General features: G+C 39.7%; 2 protein-coding genes across 8 annotated transcripts in view; one reads left to right on the top strand and one right to left on the bottom strand.

The window, feature by feature from the left end:
- The window catches only part of SRP14 (signal recognition particle 14), a 227,747-nt gene that overhangs the window by 134,985 nt on the left and 75,794 nt on the right, over positions 1 to 16,968 (bottom strand). Inside the window, exon 1 of one of the 2 annotated variants that reach the window (XM_050799594.1) lies at positions 11,958 to 11,961. The exons of the other annotated variant lie outside the window; for it this stretch is intronic. The gene's annotated coding sequence lies outside the window, so the exon portion shown is untranslated. Of the gene's footprint in view, positions 1 to 11,957; positions 11,962 to 16,968 lie in introns of those variants that run through there. 2 annotated transcript variants of the gene reach the window in all.
- Positions 1 to 16,968, top strand: part of BUB1B (BUB1 mitotic checkpoint serine/threonine kinase B) — a 62,483-nt gene that overhangs the window by 22,398 nt on the left and 23,117 nt on the right. For all 6 annotated transcript variants that reach the window (XM_050799402.1, XM_050799403.1, XM_050799404.1 and 3 more), the window contains 5 exons: positions 608 to 777; positions 2,063 to 2,277; positions 2,449 to 2,540; positions 13,749 to 13,978; positions 16,754 to 16,866. In XM_050799402.1, coding sequence (XP_050655359.1) covers positions 608 to 777; positions 2,063 to 2,277; positions 2,449 to 2,540; positions 13,749 to 13,978; positions 16,754 to 16,866 — 820 coding nt within the window. The remainder of the gene's footprint in view (positions 1 to 607; positions 778 to 2,062; positions 2,278 to 2,448; positions 2,541 to 13,748; positions 13,979 to 16,753; positions 16,867 to 16,968) is intronic.

Below are 16,968 nucleotides of genomic sequence, written 5' to 3' on the forward strand. Positions count from 1 at the left end.
AAGGCTGGTTGAATGAAGCAGTGGTAGGAATGGAGAATCTTTTCTGATAATACTTAAAACTGTGGCGGCAGCATAGGAAGTTTACTTTTCAAACTTATGCCAGCTTTGCTAAAGTAAAATGTCATGTCACATGCAACTTCATTTCATATAGGTCAGGAGAAACTGTATATGTGCGTGTGTGCACATGCATGTGTATAGAAAAAGACACTCAGTGATAAAATAGATGTGGCATAATATTAACAATTGGTGGGTCCAGTTTTCTAATAAAAAGTTGGTGGGGAAACTCTAATCTTAATAAATTCTGTGATCTTAGTCTTAATAACCCTAACCTGATCCTCAGATCAACTTAATGGTGATTTTCAGAATAATTTAAATTGGTCAAACTTGGGCATTTAAAGGGAAAGTTAAATCATTCTAGCCAAAACTTTTCATGATCTTAAGGTGACTCTCTTTACTTCCGAGAGAATAAACATGTTCTTTGGGATATTTCTGCATTCTTCCCCCAGCCTATTCTTCTAATTTGTTTACTTTAACAAATTGGAAATTTAGAGTCTGGTAAAGTCGTGGTCACCTCACTAAAAGTTAGTTGTCCATTCTGCTGCTTTAGACAATTCCAAGCTCGAGTGTCTCGACAAACTCTGTTGGCACTTGAGAAAGAAGAAGAGGAGGAAGTTTTTGAGTCTTCTGTACCACAACGAAGCACACTAGCTGAACTAAAGAGCAAAGGGAAAAAGACAGCAAGAGCTCCAATCATCCGTGTAGGAGGTGCTCTCAAGGGTAAGTTTGTTAAATGTTATTTCGGAAAACTGTTAGTTTTTAGTGGTAAAATCACATAAGTGGTAAACTCATGTAAGCAGATAATACATAAGTATACCTGTGGGCACTGTTCTAGTTTGCTGAATACTGAGTAGCACAAAGAAGGAAGTCAAAGGAGAGCTAATATTACAGTGTACAGTAAAATCAAAATGCATCAGTAACTTTGTGTCTTAATTAAGAAAGACCTAATATTTAGGAAGCATCAAGATTTTCTGAGTTTGAATTGTAAGTTGAAAGAAGATATGTAGTAACATAGCAGGTGTTGTTAAAGTGAAACTTATGTATACCAAAGCCTCAGAGAATGATACTAATATGGTTAAGAACCCTGCCTTCAGAGCCCTTTGGGACCAGACATTAGACTCTCTGTATACCCAAAGATCAGCAATAATTTTGTTTTAATTAACATTGACTTTTTTTTTTTAAGAGATAGGTTCTCGCTCTGTTGCCTGAAACGTGGTGGTGCAATCATAGCTCACCACAGCTTCAAACTCCTAGGCTCAAGCAGTCCTCTTGCCTCAGCCTCCCAAGTAGATAGGATTATAGGTGTGAGCCACTGCATCTGGACAACACTGACTATTTTTTAGAGCAGTTTTAGGTTCATAGCAAAATCGACCAGAAGGTACAGAGAATAATAAGCTTTTATTTATTATATTTATAGCAGTTAGACATGTAAACCAGACTTTTTTTTAATCTCTTATTTCTTTCCTGGTATCAATTTATCAATAATCAGAATGTTGCTTGGTGATTCTAGAATTAGGATATAGAAAATGTATGGTCCCAAAGGCTATTTCATCCAGATTGTGATGAAGCTTGGTTAATAACCAGCCCCACAACAGAGAAAACCCCTAATAAATGGGTTAATTTTGTATTCTCTAGTTCCAGTATATCTCTGGATATACTCCATTGAGAGAAAGTTTAAAACTGAAGAATAAAACTTAGGTTAGTTTCTGATAAAACTAGATAATGTTATAATGCTGACTGAAGGAAGATGTAGAATGTCTTTTTTGGAAATCTGTGAATAAAAGATGGGGGGTGACTGGAGGAGGGAAAAGGCAGAATATAAGTAACAAAGAATGGATAAAACGATTCTATTTTTGATTTATTAAGTTTTTTATTTAAAAAAATATTTTTTTTCTATTGTAGTGGAAATATTCTCCTTGAGTTGGGGAAGAATAGGTATACTTTATCTGGCATCTAAGTTAATAATGAAACATTTTACATGAAGTTTTAATATTTTTGCTCCTAGCTCCAAGCCAGAACAGAGGACTCCAAAATCCATTTCCTCAACAGATGCAAAGTAATAGTAGAATTACTGTTTTTGATGAAAATGCTGATGAGGCTTCTATAGCAGAGTTGTCTAAGCCTACAGTCCAGCCATGGATAGCACCCCCGGTGCCCAGGGCCAAAGAGAATGAGCTGCAAGCAGGCCCTTGGAACACAGGCAGGTCCTTGGAATACAGGGTAAGGACTCTTAGATCCAGTGCTTTGCTGACACAACAAAGACTTCACATTTAGAGTAGAGAAGTATTTTTACCACCTCTTTTAATTCCTCTTGAATATTTAGGTATGGTCTATATATGCTGTCTCAGAACATAAAACTATGGTAATTTTAGTTTTCTTCTTCATCTCCAGCCTCGTGGCAATACAGCGTCACTGATGGCTGTACCCGCTGTGCTTCCCAGTTTTACACCATATGTGGAAGAGACTGCACAACAGCCAGTTATGTGAGTGTGATTTTTGGATATTTTGAAGTGAGAATTATTAAGAGTGGGCAGAGGCACCTATTCTACTTCCCAGAGGCATTTTCTTCTTTGTGAAGATGAAAGTAACCAGGCCAGGTGTAGTAGCTCACACCTGTAATCCCAGCACAGGTGGAGGCAGGAGGATCCCTAGAGCCTAGGTGTTCAAGACCAGCCTGGGCAGCCTAGTGAGACCCTGTCTCTATTTATTAGAAAATAGTAACCAAAGTTTTGTATATCCTTTATGTTTGTATTCCTTTGAGTATGTTAGAGTTAAAAGACCATTTGTTAATATTTTATTAAGGAATAAACTTATTAATTAGGTTTATATTTTCATTACTGAACATTGCTTTAGGAAAATTAATGGCGGCTATTCTGGAAGATGGATTGAACACAGATAAATAAGCTATTGGAATGGTTCAGGCAAGGATGTTAAGGAGTGGTATTTGGGCAGGGTAGTGGTAATGAAAGCAGAAGGGAGCATGGATGGGAGAGGCTTCAGCAGTTAAGTTCGAAGATTTGTCTGATGGGATAATGGGGATGTAGGGAAAAGATTTAAGTGAGACGTTCTCACTTAAATGTGATTTAAGTGAGACGTTCTCATTTTGTCATTGATAGTAATGAGAAATGATGATAGTTTTCCCTTTTATCCTGCTTTTTCCTTCTGGACGTATTTTTCTCCTTTCTTCCTAATCCTTAGCGTTTCTGTTTTTAAGAAAAAGTATAGTAGCTGGTGGTTAAATAAACAAGTCAGCAAGCCAGCCTGAGATTTAGTCTAATGCTTAACATTGCCTAGTTCTTTTTTTTTTTTTGAGACGGAGTCTCACTGTGTCGCCCAGGCTGGAGTGCAGTGACGTGATCTCGGCTCACTGCAAGCTCCACCTCCCGGGTTCATGCCATTCTCCTCCCTCAGCCTCCCAAGTAGCTGGGACTACAGGCGTCCACCACCACGCCTGGCTAATTTTTTGTATTTTTAGTAGAGACGGGGTTTTACCGTGTTAACCAGGATGGTCTCTATCTCTTGACCTCATGATCCGCCCGCCTTGGCCTCCCAAAGTGCTGGGATTACAGGTGTGAGCCACCCCCGGCCCTGGTTCTAATACTAGGTTGAATTCTGTCCCATTGCAAGAGTTACCTCATAACTAATTTATAACTCCCACTACATGCTAGGAATGCAAAAATAATAATTAAGATTTTGAGCAAAAATTCTGTTCTGCCTAAGTGCTCAGGACAAGGGGAAGGCTATTTTTTTTGTTGTTTTTAAACAGTCTTGCTCTGTTGCCCAGCAGGCTGGAGTGCAGTGGCACCATCTTGGCTCACTGCAACCTCGACCTCCTGGTTCAACAGGCATGGCAGCCCATGTTTGCCATCTGAGCACTTTGGGAGGCCAAGGCAGGAGAATCACTCGAGGCCAGGAGTTCGAAACCAGCCTGAGCAACACAGCAAAAACCTGACCCTACAAAACAATTTTTTTTTTTTTTTTTTTTTTTTTTGAGACTGAGTCTCGCTCTGTTGCCCAGGCTGGAGTGCAGTGGCACAATCTCAGCTCACTGCAAGCTCCACCTTTCAGGTTCACACCATTCTCCTAACTCAGCCTCTGGAGTAGCTGGGACCACAGGGCCCGCCACCATGCCTGGCTAATTTTGTCTATTTTTTAGTAGAGACGGGGTTTCACCGTGCTAGCCAGGATGGTCTCGATCTCCTGACCTCATGATCCACCCGCCTCAGCCTCCCAAAGTGCTGGGAGCCACTGCACCCGGCCAACAATTTTTTTTTAATTATCTGGGTATGGCAGTGGGTGCCGGTAGTCCTAACTACTCGAGTGACTGAAGGAGGATCACTTGAGCCCAAGAGTTTGAAGCTACAGTGAGCTATGATCATGCCACAGCACTCCAGCATGGGCAACAGGGCAAGAACCTATCTCTAAAAAATAAATCAATTGTAATAATAAAGAAAAACCAGCCTGGCATGGTGGCTCATGCCTGTAATTTCAGCACTTTGGGAGGCCGAGGTGCAAGGATTGCTTGAGCCCAGGAGTTCAAGACCAGCCTGGGCAACACAGGGAGACCCCATCTCCACAAAAAATTTAAAAATTAGCCAAGTGTGGTGGCTTGCACCTATGGTCCCAGCTACTTGGGAGGCTAGGCGTCACTTGAGCCCAGGAGTTTTAGGCTACAGTGAGCTGTGACTGCACCACTGCACTCCAGCTTGGGTACAGAGTGAGACCTTGTCTCAAAAATAAATAAATAACAAAAATAAAAAAGAAAATCCTATGAGCCTTTATAGAAATTGATAACATACATTTATCGATGTCTGGTTTTTCTAATGTTTCAAGTCATTTTGTAGAAATACGACTTATGTTAAAATTAATATGGTATAGGAAATATTAAACTTACTATTTTTGAGACAGAGTCTCACTCTGTTGCCCAGGCTGGAGTGCAGTGGTGCAATCTTGGGTCACTGCAACCTCTGCTTCCTGGGTTCAAGCGATTCTCCTGTCTCAGCCTCCCAAGTAGCTGGCATTACAGATGCCTGCCACCACGCCCAGCTAATTTTTGTATTTTTAGTAGAGCCGGGGTTTCACCATGTTGGCCAGTCTGGTCTTGAACTCCTGACCTCGTGATTCACCCACCTTAGCCTCTCAAAGTGCTGGGATTACAGGCGTTAGCCACCACACCCAGCCTTTTAGAGCTTTTTTTTTTTTTTTTTTTAAACTTCATTGAAGTATAATCCCGTGGCTTTTAGTATGTTCACAGAGTTGTGCAGCCCTTACCACAATCAATTTTAGAGCATTTTCATCACTCCAGAAAGAACCTTGTACCCAATCCTGTAAGACTGAATTCCCCACCATTATCCTAGTCCCCACCTTAGCAATCAACTGTTTTTTTGTTTGTTTTTGTTTTTGTTTTTGTTTTTTGAGACGGAGTCTCGCTCTGTCGCCCAGGCTGGAGTGCAGTGGCGTGATCTCTGCTCACCACAAGCTCTGCCTCCTGGGTTCATGCCATTCTCCTGCCTCAGCCTCCCGAGTAGCTGGGACTACAGGCGCCCACCAACACGCCCTGCTAATTTTTTGTGTTTTTAGTAGAGATGGGGTTTCATCGTATTAGCCAGGATGGTCTCGATTTCCTGACCTCATGATCCACCCACCTTGGCCTCCCAAAGTGCTGGGATTACAGGCGTGAGCCTGCGCGCCTGGCCAACTGTTTTTGTCTCTAGATAATTTACCAATTCTAGACATCTCATGTAAATAATATAATATGTGGTTTTTGTTTTTGTTTTTGTTTTTAGACAGAGTCTTGCTCCGTCACCCAGGCTGGAGTGCACTGGCGCAATCTCTGCTCACTGCAACCTTTTCCTCCCGGGTTCAAGCAATTCTCCTGTCTCAGCCTCCTGAGTAGCTGGGACTACAGGCATGTGCCACCACTCCTGGCTAACTTTTGTATTTTCAGTAAAGACAGGCTTTAACCACACTGGCCAGGCTGGTCTCAAACTCCTGACCTCAAGTGATCTGCCCACCTCGGCTTCCCACACTGCTGGGATTATAGGCGTGAGCCACTGCGTCCGGGCAGTGTATGGTCTTTTCTAACTGGTTTCCTTCACTTAGGGTAATGTTTTCAAGGTTCATCCACGCTGTGACATGTATCAGTACTTCATTGTTTTTTATTGCCAAGTAATATTCCATTGTGTGGATCCACAACATTTTATTTAACCATTCATCAGTAGATAGAAATTTTAATTGTTTTCATTTTTTGGCTATTATGGATAATGTTGCTGTGAATACTGTATATACATTTTTGTGTGGACATGTGTTTTCATTTTTCTTGGCTGTATACCTAGGAGAGGAATTGTTGGATCATGTGATAACTCCATGTTCAATATTTTGAGGAACTGTCAAATTGTTTTCCAAAGAAGCTGCACCATTTTACACTCCCACATTCCCCTAATGTACGAGTACTCCAATTCCTTCCCTACACTTGTTATTATGCCTTTTTTGGTTATTGTCATTCTAGCGGATGTAAAGTGGTATTTCGCTGGTTTCGATTTGCATTTTCCCAATGACTAATGATGTTGAGCCTATTTTCATAGGTTTATTGGCCTTTTGTATATCTTCTTTGTAGAAATGTCTGTTTAAATCCTTTGCCTATTTTTCCTTTGGATTACAGTAGTCCCTCCTTATCTGTAGGGGATATGTTCCAAGACTCCAGTGGATGCCCGAAACTTCATAGTACCAAACCGTTTATATACTATGTTATCTTATACATGTACTGTGGCCATAACTTTTGCAGTTTGAGGTATAACAGCAAAACTAAGTTTTTTTTTCCTTCTTCACAATTTCACCGATAGAAGATTCATTCTTACTGTAAATCTTATCAACTTCAGCGTATGATTTTTTGTCTTTGGGAGACTGGGGCAGGAGGATTGCTTGAGACCGGGAGTTCAAGACCAGCCTGAGCAACATAGTGAGACCTCATTTCTACTAAAAATAAACTGGCTGGGCACAGTGGCACTTGCCTTTGGTTTCCCTTACTATGGAGGATGAAGTGGGAGGATTTTTTATACCCAGGAGTCCATGGCTGCAGTGAGCCAGGGTCACGCCACTGTACTCCAGCCTAGGCAACAGATCCAGATCCTGTCTCTAAAAATGAAATAAAATAATAAAATAAAAGTTAAGAACTTTCACCTTTGGCGTATCCAAATCACCAGCAGCACTACTCTCGTGCTTTGGGACCATTATTAAGTATAATAAGGGTTACTTGAGCACAAGAACTGCAATGCTGGGACAGCTGATCTGATAAGAGTCAGCTACTAAGTGACTAATATGTGGATGCTAAACAAAAGGATGATTCACATCCTAGGTGGAACAAAATGGGAGTATATGGGATTTCATCAGGATAGTCAGAACGCCTTGTAATTTTTATTTTTATTTTTTGAGACCGAGTCTCACTCTGTTGCCCAGGCTGGAGTGCATTGGTGCCATCGTGGCTCACTGCAACCTCAGCCTCCTGGGTTCAACCAATTCTTGTGCCTCAGCCTCCCAAGTAGCTGAGATTACAGGCTTGTGTCATCACATCCAGCTAATTTCTGTGTTTATAGTAGAGACGGAGTTTTGCCATATTGCCCAGGCTGGTCTCGAACTCTTGGGCTCAGTGATCCACCCGACCGACTCAGCATCCCAAAGTGCTGAGATTACAGGCATGGGCCACTGCGCCTGGCCAGAATGACTTGTAATTTAAAACTGATGAATTATTTCTGGAATTTTTCACTTAATATTTTTGGACCACCATTGACCGTAGATAACTGAAACTGCTGAAAGTGAAACCATGAGTAAGGAGAAACTACTCTATTTAGTTTTTTGTTGTTGAGTTTAAGAGTCCTTTAGGTATTCTAGATACAAGTTCTGATCAGATATATGATTTGCAAATATTTTCTCCCATTCTGGGTTGTCATTTTATTTTCTCAGTGATCTCTTTTGAAGACCAAAAGTTATTTAAAATTTTGATGAAATGCAATTTATCTGTTTTTTAAAATTTTGTCCCTAAGCTTTCGGTGTCATATCTTAGAAGGCTCTGACTAATCCAAAGTCATGAAGATGTACTTCTATACATTTTCTTCTAGGAGCTTTATAGTTTTAGCTCTTACATTTAGGTCTGTGATCCATTCTTAGCTAATTTTTGTGTATGGTATAAGGAAGGAGTCCAAATTCATTTTTCTCCATGTAGATATCTAGTGGTCCCAGCACCACTTGTTGAAGACTACTCTTTTGCCATTAAATGGTCTTGGCACTCTTGTTGAAATATCAGTTGACTGAAATGTATGAATTTATTTCTAGACTCTTAATTCTATTCCATTTATCTATTCGTCTGTCCTTATGTCAATACCACACAATCTTTTTTTTTCCCCCTACACAATCTCGATTACTGCAGATTTGTAGTAACTTGAAATTGAGAAGGATGAATCCAACTTTGTTCCTCTTTTTGAAGATTGTTTTGACTGTTCTGATTCCCTTGTAATTCCTTATCAATTTTAAGATTAACCTGTCAATTTCTGCAGAAAAACCAGCTGGAATTTTGATAGGGATTCTGTTGAATCTGTAGGTTAAGTTAATGAATATTGACATCTTAAAAATATTAAGTCTTCTGGTTCATGAACATGGGATGTCTTTCCAGTTATGTATATCTTTAAATTCTTTCAATGTTTTGTAGGTTTCAGAATACAAGTTTTGCACTTCTTTTTCTTTAATTAATAGACTTTATTTTTTAGGGCAGTGTTAGGTTTGCAGAAAAATGCAGTCGAAAGCACAGAGAGTTCCCATATACTCCCTCCCCATCCCTCAACCCTGTGCACAGTTTTTCCTATTACTAACATCATGCATGAGTGTGGTATATTTGTTATAATTGATGAACCAATATTGATACATTATTATTGGTTAAAGTTCTTTGTTTACATTAGGATTCACTCTAATGTGTTTTACAGTTCTGTGGGTTTTAACAAATGCATAATGTTATATATCCATCATTACGGTGTCATTCAGAATAGTTTCATTGTCCCAGAAATCCCTGTGCTCCATTTGTTCATCCCTTTCTCTCTCTCCCAAAATCCCTGGGAACTATTGATCTTTTGATTGTCTTTACAGTTCTGCCCTTTCCAGAAAGTCATGTAGTTGGAATCATAGTATATATAGCCTTTTCAATCTGGCTCCTTCCACTTAACAATAAGGTTCCTCTGCATCTTCTTCTGGCACAATACCTCATTTATAGTGCTGAATGATATTCCATTGTATAGATGTGCCACGATTTGTTTATCCATTCACCCACAGGAGGTCATTCTGGTGACTTACAAGTTTTAGCAATTATGAATAAGGTTGCTGTAGACATTCATGTGCAGGTTTGTTTGCTTGTTTGTTTGTTTTAAATAGTCTTGTTATTTCACCTACAGTAGCATGATCCTGGCTCACTGCAGTCCTGACTCCTGGACTCAAGTGATCCTCCCACCTCGTGCTCCCTAGTGGCTGGGACTACAGGTGCGTGCCACCATGGCTGGCTTATTTTTTTTTTTTTAAAGACAGAGTCTCACTGTGTTGCCCAGCCTGGTCTTGAACTCCTGGGATCAAGTGATCCTCCTGCCTCAGCCTCCCAAAGCACTGGGATTACAGGCATGAGCCACCACACCCAGCCAGGTTTTTGTGTAGACGTAAGTTTTCAACTCATTTGGCTGGATTGCATAATAAGACTAATTTTAGCTTTGTAGAAATGTACCAAGTTATTTTTCAAAGTAGCTATACTGTTTTGCATTCCTACCACCAATGAATGAGAGCTTCTATTGTTCCACATCCTTGGCAGCATTCAGTGTCATCAGTATTTTAGATTTTAACCATTCTAATGTGTGTGCAGCAGTATCTTATTGTTTTAATTTGCAATTCCTTAATGACATGGGAAGCATCTTTTCATATGCTTATTATCATCTATATATGTATCTATATATATACCACCTATATATATACTATTTTTAGAGACAGTGTCTCTAAAAATATATATAAATATATAAAATATATATAAATATATAATATATAATATATAAATATATATATATAATATATATTTTTTTTTTTTTTTTTTTTGCCCTTAGAGACAGTGTCTCACTCTGTTGCCCAGGCTGGGCTCAAGTAATCCTCCTGCCTTATCCACCCTGGTAGCTGGGACTACAGGTGCATGCCACCACGCCTGACTAAATTTTTTTTATTTTTTTTTTTTTGAGACGGACCGTTGCCCAGGCTGGAGTGCAGTGGCCAGATCTCAGCTCACTGCAAGCTCCACCTCCCGGGTTTACGCCATTCTCCCGCCTCAGCCTCCTGAGTAGCTGGGACTACAGGCGCCCGCCACCACGCTCGGCTAGTTTTTTGTATTTTTTTAGTAGAGACAGGGTTTCACCGTGTTAGCCAGGATGGTCTCGATCTCCTGACCTCGTGATCTGCCCATCTCGGCCTCCCAAAGTGCTGGGATTATAGGCTTGAGCCACAGCGCCCGGCCCTAATTTTTTTTTTTAAAGACAGGGTCTCAGCCATGTTGGCGTCAGAAGTTCGCCAACATGGCAAAAGCCCATCTCTACTAAAAATACAAAAATTAGCCAGGCCTGGTGGCAGGCGCCTATAATCCCAGCTACTCGGGAGGCTGAGGCAGGAGAATTGCTTGAACCTGGGAGGCGGAGGTTGCAGTGAGCTGCGATCGTGCCATTGCACTCCAGCCTGGGTGACAAGAGCAAGATTCTGTCTCAAAAGAAAAAAAAAAAAAAGACAGGATCTTACTGTATTGCCCAGGCTGGTCTTGAACTCCTGGCTTCAAGTGATCCTCCTGCTTCAGCCTCGCGAAGTGCTGGAATTACAGGCCACTGTGCCCAACCTCCATCTATATGTCTTCTCTCACTTCCTTATTTTAAATTTATTGTGAAGTATTTTACTGTTTTTGAAGCTATAGTAAATAGAATTGTTTTCTTAATTTCATTTTCTTTTTTCCCTTTCTTTACATGCTGCCTTGAGATGAGATTAATTTTATTTTCAGATTGTTCACTGCAAATGGATAAAATACATTGATTTTTGTATACTGATCTTGTATGCTTTGACTTTGATGAACTCGTTTGTTATCTAAGATCATATCTTCTGCAAAAAGAGATCGTTTTGCTTCTTCCTTTCCCATCTGGACTCCTTTTATTTGTTTCTCTTGCCTAATAGCCTTGACTAGAACTTCTAGTACAATGTTGTGTAAAAGTGACAAGAATGGACATCCTTGTCTTGTTCCTGATCTTAGGGGGAAAGCATCTAGCCTTTCACCATGAGTATGATGTTAGTATGGGTTTTTCATAGATGTCCTCTAGCAGGCTGAGCAAGTTGGGGAAACTTTTTAAGCATATAAATGCTTGGACCCTACCATTACAGTTTTTGATTCACTGAGTCTGGGAAGGACCGGTATCTTTTGTTGTACAAAGGTATATAAGAAAAGGTGGCCAGGCGCGGTGGCTCAAGCCTGTAATCCCAGCACTTTGGGAGGCCGAGATGGGCGGATCACTAGGTCGGGAGATCGAGACCATCCTGGCTAACACAGTGAAACCCCGTCTCTACTAAAAAATACAAAAAACTAGCCGGACGTGGTGGCGGGCGCCTGTAGTCCCAGCTACTCAGGAGGCTGAGGCAGGAGAATGGCGTGAACCCAGGAGGCGGAGCTTGCAGTGAGCTGAGATCCGGCGACTGCACTCCAGCCTGGGCGACAGAGCCAGACTCCATCTAAAAAAGAAAAGAAAAGAAAAGATATATAAGTTATTCTGATCCACAGGGTTGAAAATATCTGCTGTATCATGGTTGAAGTATCTTATACTTCATTCTTTTAAAATCTCTGCTACCACTCTGATTCTCCCCCCTCAACTGAGCACCTTGGACTTAATATTATTGGGTTCCTACTGCTATATTCTTAACTCTAATTCTTTTGGATACTAAACCATGAAAAATGGTTTGTATTGCATAGGTTAACTTATTTTTTTATATACTGGGTATCATTAGGATATGGTATTAAGATTTATTTTCACCTATAAATAATGTAAGCTACTTGATGATCCCACTTGTGGCTGATTTCCTTCCTTATCATAGCAGAGGTGGTACTCAGAACATAATTTTATTTTCCTTTTTTTAAAATTTCAATAGGTTTTGGAGAACAGGTGGTATTTGGTTACACAGATAAGTTACTTAGTGGTAATTTCTGAAATTTTGGTGCACCCGTCACCCGAGCAGTGTACACTGTACCCGATGTGTAATCTTTTAACCCTTATTCTCCCGAATCCCCAGAGTCCACTGTATCGTTTTTATGCCTTTGCATCCTTGTAGCTTAGCTCCCACTTAATGAGTGAGAACATACGATGTTTGGTTTTCCATTCCTCAGTTACCTCACTTAGAATAATGGTCTCCAATTCCATCCAGGTTGCTTCAAATGCCATTATTTTGTTCCTTTTTATGGCTGAGTAGTATTTCATGGTAGATATATACCACATTTTCTTTATCTACGCATTGACTGATGGGCATTTGGGCTGGTTCCATATTTTTGCAGTTGTGAATTGTGCTGCTAAAACATACATGTGCAAGTATCTTTTTCATATAATGACTTCTTTTCTTCTGGGTAGATACCCAGGAATGGGATTGCTGGATCGAATGGTGGATCTACTTTTAGTTCCTTAAGGAATCTCCACACTGTTTTCCATAGTGGTTGTACAAATTTACATTCTCCCCAACAGTGTAAATGTGTTCCCGTTTCACCACATCCATGCCAGTATCTATTATTTTTTGATTTTTTTATTATGGCCATTCTCACAGGAGTAAGGGGGTATCACATTGTGGTTTTGATTTGCATTTCCCTGATAATTAGTGATGTTGAACTTTTTTCATATGCTTGTTTGCCATTTGTATATCTTTGAAAATTGTCTATTCATGCCCTTAGCCCAATTTTTGATGGGATTGTTTGTTTTTTTCTTGCTGATTTGCTTGAGTTCCTTGTAGATTCTGAATATTAGTCGTTTGTCAGATGCATAGATTGCGAAGATTTTCTCCCACTCTGTGGGTTGTCTGTTTCCTTTTGCTGTGCAGAAGCTTTTTAGTTTAGTTTAGTCCCATCTAATTATCTTTGTTTTTCTTGCATTTGCTTTTGGGTTCTTGGTCATGAAGTCTTTACCTAAGCCAATGTCTAGAAGGGTTTTTCCAATGTTATCTTCTAGAATTTTTGTGGTTTCAAATCTTAGATTTAATTAAGTCTTTGATCCACCTTGAGTTGACTTTTTGTATAACGTGAGAGAGGAGAATCCAGTTTCATTCTCCTACATGTGGCTTGCCAATTATCCCAGCACCATTTGTTGAATAGGGTATCTTTCCCCACTTTATGTTTTTGTTTGCTTTGTCAAAGATCAGTTGACTGTGAGTATTTGGCTTGATTTCTGGGCTCTCTATTCTGTTCCATTGGTCTATATGCCTGTTTTTATACCAGTATTATGATGTTTTGGTGACTATGGCCTTACAGTATAGTTTGAAGTCAGGTAATATAATGCCTCCAGATTTGCAGAACATAATTATTGATGGCCCTTGTAAATTATTTTTTGTTTATTTTATCAATCTTATTTTTTTAATTTTTACCCATATGAATAATAGTAATTTTGCTTCTTTAGGACACCATGTAAAATTGAACCTAGTATAAACCACATCCTCAGCACCAGAAAGCCTGGAAAGGAAGAAGGAGATCCTCTACAAAGGGTTCAGAGCCATCAGCAAGCATCTGAGGAGAAGAAAGAGAAAATGATGTATTGTAAGGAGAAGATTTATGCAGGAGTGGGGGAATTCTCCTTTGAAGAAATCCGGGCTGAAGTTTTCCGGAAGAAATTAAAAGAGCAAAGGGAAGGTGTGTGTAATTCAAGTTTGTGAAAAGGACTTAACTTAGTTGTGTGAAGGTTGAGCTGATCTACTACGTCTGAAGAAAACTAACCTTATACTTTGCACCTTTATGTGATATTTCTATGGTTGTACTGTTTCTTTCTGTGTATCAGCCAAACTCCCATTGCTGCCTTCCACGAAAACTCCTTGAGGTGTGGGGGTACTGAGTATGTTTAGAAGTAAAGGAAGAAGTTCTGAACTGTGTGAACAATTTATGTTCCCCAATACAATAAGCAGGTGGCTGTGATCCCTGACATGCATATATGTGCATTCCATGCATCCCTATTAAGTACTTTCCTAATGCTATTGCTTGAAATATTCCACTTTACCTTTGATATTTTGTCTGAAATTTCTCCAGGAGCTTATTTAGATTAACCTAAGGTCACACTGCAATGATTTAGATTATGGATATTCATATTTTTTAAAGACATTATAAATTAAAAAGGTTTAAAAATTGAGATATGGGAATTTTTGGGAAACAGGAAACAGTTCTGATTCTGGAGCCTTGAGTACTTGAAAGCAAGAGGTGGGGCAGAATGGGCTGGAAAGTAGGGAAGTAAGGCATATGAGGCTTAAGGCTTGAGAAGGTGAAGGAGAGTAAAGAAGGGTACAGAAAATGAGGTAGGGGAGGGTCCACTTCCATTTAGACATTTTTTATTAGGATCTATAAGGAGAAAGTAATGTTTCTTTTATACATGGATATCCAGAATAACCTACTAATATAGCTCAGCTCTCTTAAGAGGATGTAGTGTTTGTGGGGTTAGCTGGGAAACTTAACCATCACTTATACTTTGAGGGGCAATCTTTTCTGAGTTCCAGGTGACAACTTTGGTAAAGCAGACTGTTAGTAAGTTTGGAATTGTTTTCATTTGTTACACTAATTAGTGTCATCCAAGATTGTCAAAAGTGCTCTGGGTTCAAATTGAACCTGTGTGTCTAGGTAGGAGAGAGGGATAGTTGCAAAGCAAGGTGTTAGTTGAGTAAGGGTTTTAGAAAAGGAGAACCACTCCAGCAAAGAAATAGGCTAGAAGGGTGGCCAAATATGAACCAGAAAAGGAACTAGGTATCTAGATAAAAACTGTTTCCTAAGGGAAAAGCTTAGTCTGTACCAGGTATATAGAAGGAAAATGAAAGTCCATTTTAGGGCTGAGCATAGTGACTCACACCTGTAATCCCAGCACTTTGGGGGAAAAAAGACCAGCCTGGGCAACATGGTGAATTTTCATTTCTGTGGGAAAAAGAAAAAGTACATTTTGTTTTCAACTAGCCAGAGAAGGACCTACTCTAGATTAGATGGGATTTAATTAGGAATAAGAAGGCACTGACCTCTGAGAATTTTTTAATATTCATTTCTATTGTGTTGTGTTGTGTTGTTTTGTTTTGTTTTAAATAGATGGGGTCTCCCTGTGTTGCCCAGGCTGGTCTCAAACTCCTGGGCTCAAGTTATCCTCCCACCTTGGCCTTTCAAAGTGCTGGGATTATAGGCATGAGCTACCATGCAGACCTTAATACTCATTTCTCAGCTGGTCTCTGAATCTATTTCATGAGCTTGTATAAATTCCCATCTGTGTATAAGTTTGTACCCTTATATAAATCCTCATTTCAATAAATGTGGTTTCTAGTTATTGTCAAAAACTGGCTTCGAAGACTTGCTAACTACTTACTCTCAGGGAAGAATACAAGAAAAGAAGAAGCCACAATCAGGGCCTAAACAAAGGTGGTTTTTCTTTGCATTGCACTTCCAAATCATTTTTCCCTCTTCTTTCAAAAACTCTGGCTTCTTTCAGATTTCTATCCTCTAATTCTTTTCTATTTCCTGAGCCTCCTTAGTGTACTCACCTCAGACTTTTCAGTCACACCCCATCATTCATTAATTGACTAATAAGCACATGGCTCACTATCTATGCCTCTTTACCCTAACCTGCAAAACCCTGCATGGCCAAGCATGGTAGCATGTGCCTGTAGTCCCAGCTACTCAGGAGGGTGAGGCAGAAGGATTGAACCCAGAAGTTTGAGACCAGCCTGAGCAATATAGCAAGACCTCATATCCAAAAACAAACAAAACCCCATGTGACTTAGCCTTTGCCTATCTCTCCAAACCCATCTTTTTCTATTCACCCTCTTACTATGCTGCAACCACACTGAACTTCCTTTGGATTCTTAGACACAGTGGTCTTTTCCTGCATTAGGGCCTTTGTGCCACCTAGTTGGTTAGCCTAGAATCTTACCCCAGAACTTTGGCCCCTTATCATTTAAGTTACAGCTTAATAATGTCACTTTATCAGAATGATCTTCCCTGATCACTGGTCTTAAGTAGCCCTCCCTTGGTTCACCTCCATCTGTCTACCCAGTCACACATTCTCACGTCATCTATTTTATTCTTTTTCTAAACTGATTTTCTTGTGTGTGTGTTTCCCCCAAATTTGATTGTTAGCATCACATAACCAAGGACTTTGTATTATGTACCACTGAAACCTAAGTACTCAGAGTTGTGTTTGGCACATAGTAGGTATTCAATATTTTTTTCCTTTTAGTAGAAACCTGTGTTGTTCAAAGGTATTCTGTTTTTTTATTGAATGGATAAATAAAAGAATAGAGACCACAAGTTGAGGACCTTGTTCCACTTAAATCATTTTCATCTGTATTAGTAACATATGTGTTGAGGAGATGAGCTCCAAAGGCAGTTTTGGACAGAATGAGTTACTATGAGGAATAATACCTCAAGCAACTTTACTGTTTCTAGCCGAGCTATTGACCAGTGCAGAGAAGAGAGCAGAAATGCAGAAACAGATTGAAGAGATGGAAAAGAAGCTAAAAGAAATCCAAACTACTCAGCAAGAAAGAACAGGTGATCAGGTAATTTTTCTTTTTTCAATACACAAAACTAAAATTTATTGAAACAAACTTAAACATTGTAAAAATATAGAAGGTTAAAATCCTCCCAACCCCCATTTAGAG

Source organism: Macaca thibetana, chromosome 7 (assembly GCF_024542745.1).
Source record: "Macaca thibetana thibetana isolate TM-01 chromosome 7, ASM2454274v1, whole genome shotgun sequence".
Taxonomy (NCBI): domain Eukaryota; kingdom Metazoa; phylum Chordata; class Mammalia; order Primates; family Cercopithecidae; genus Macaca; species Macaca thibetana.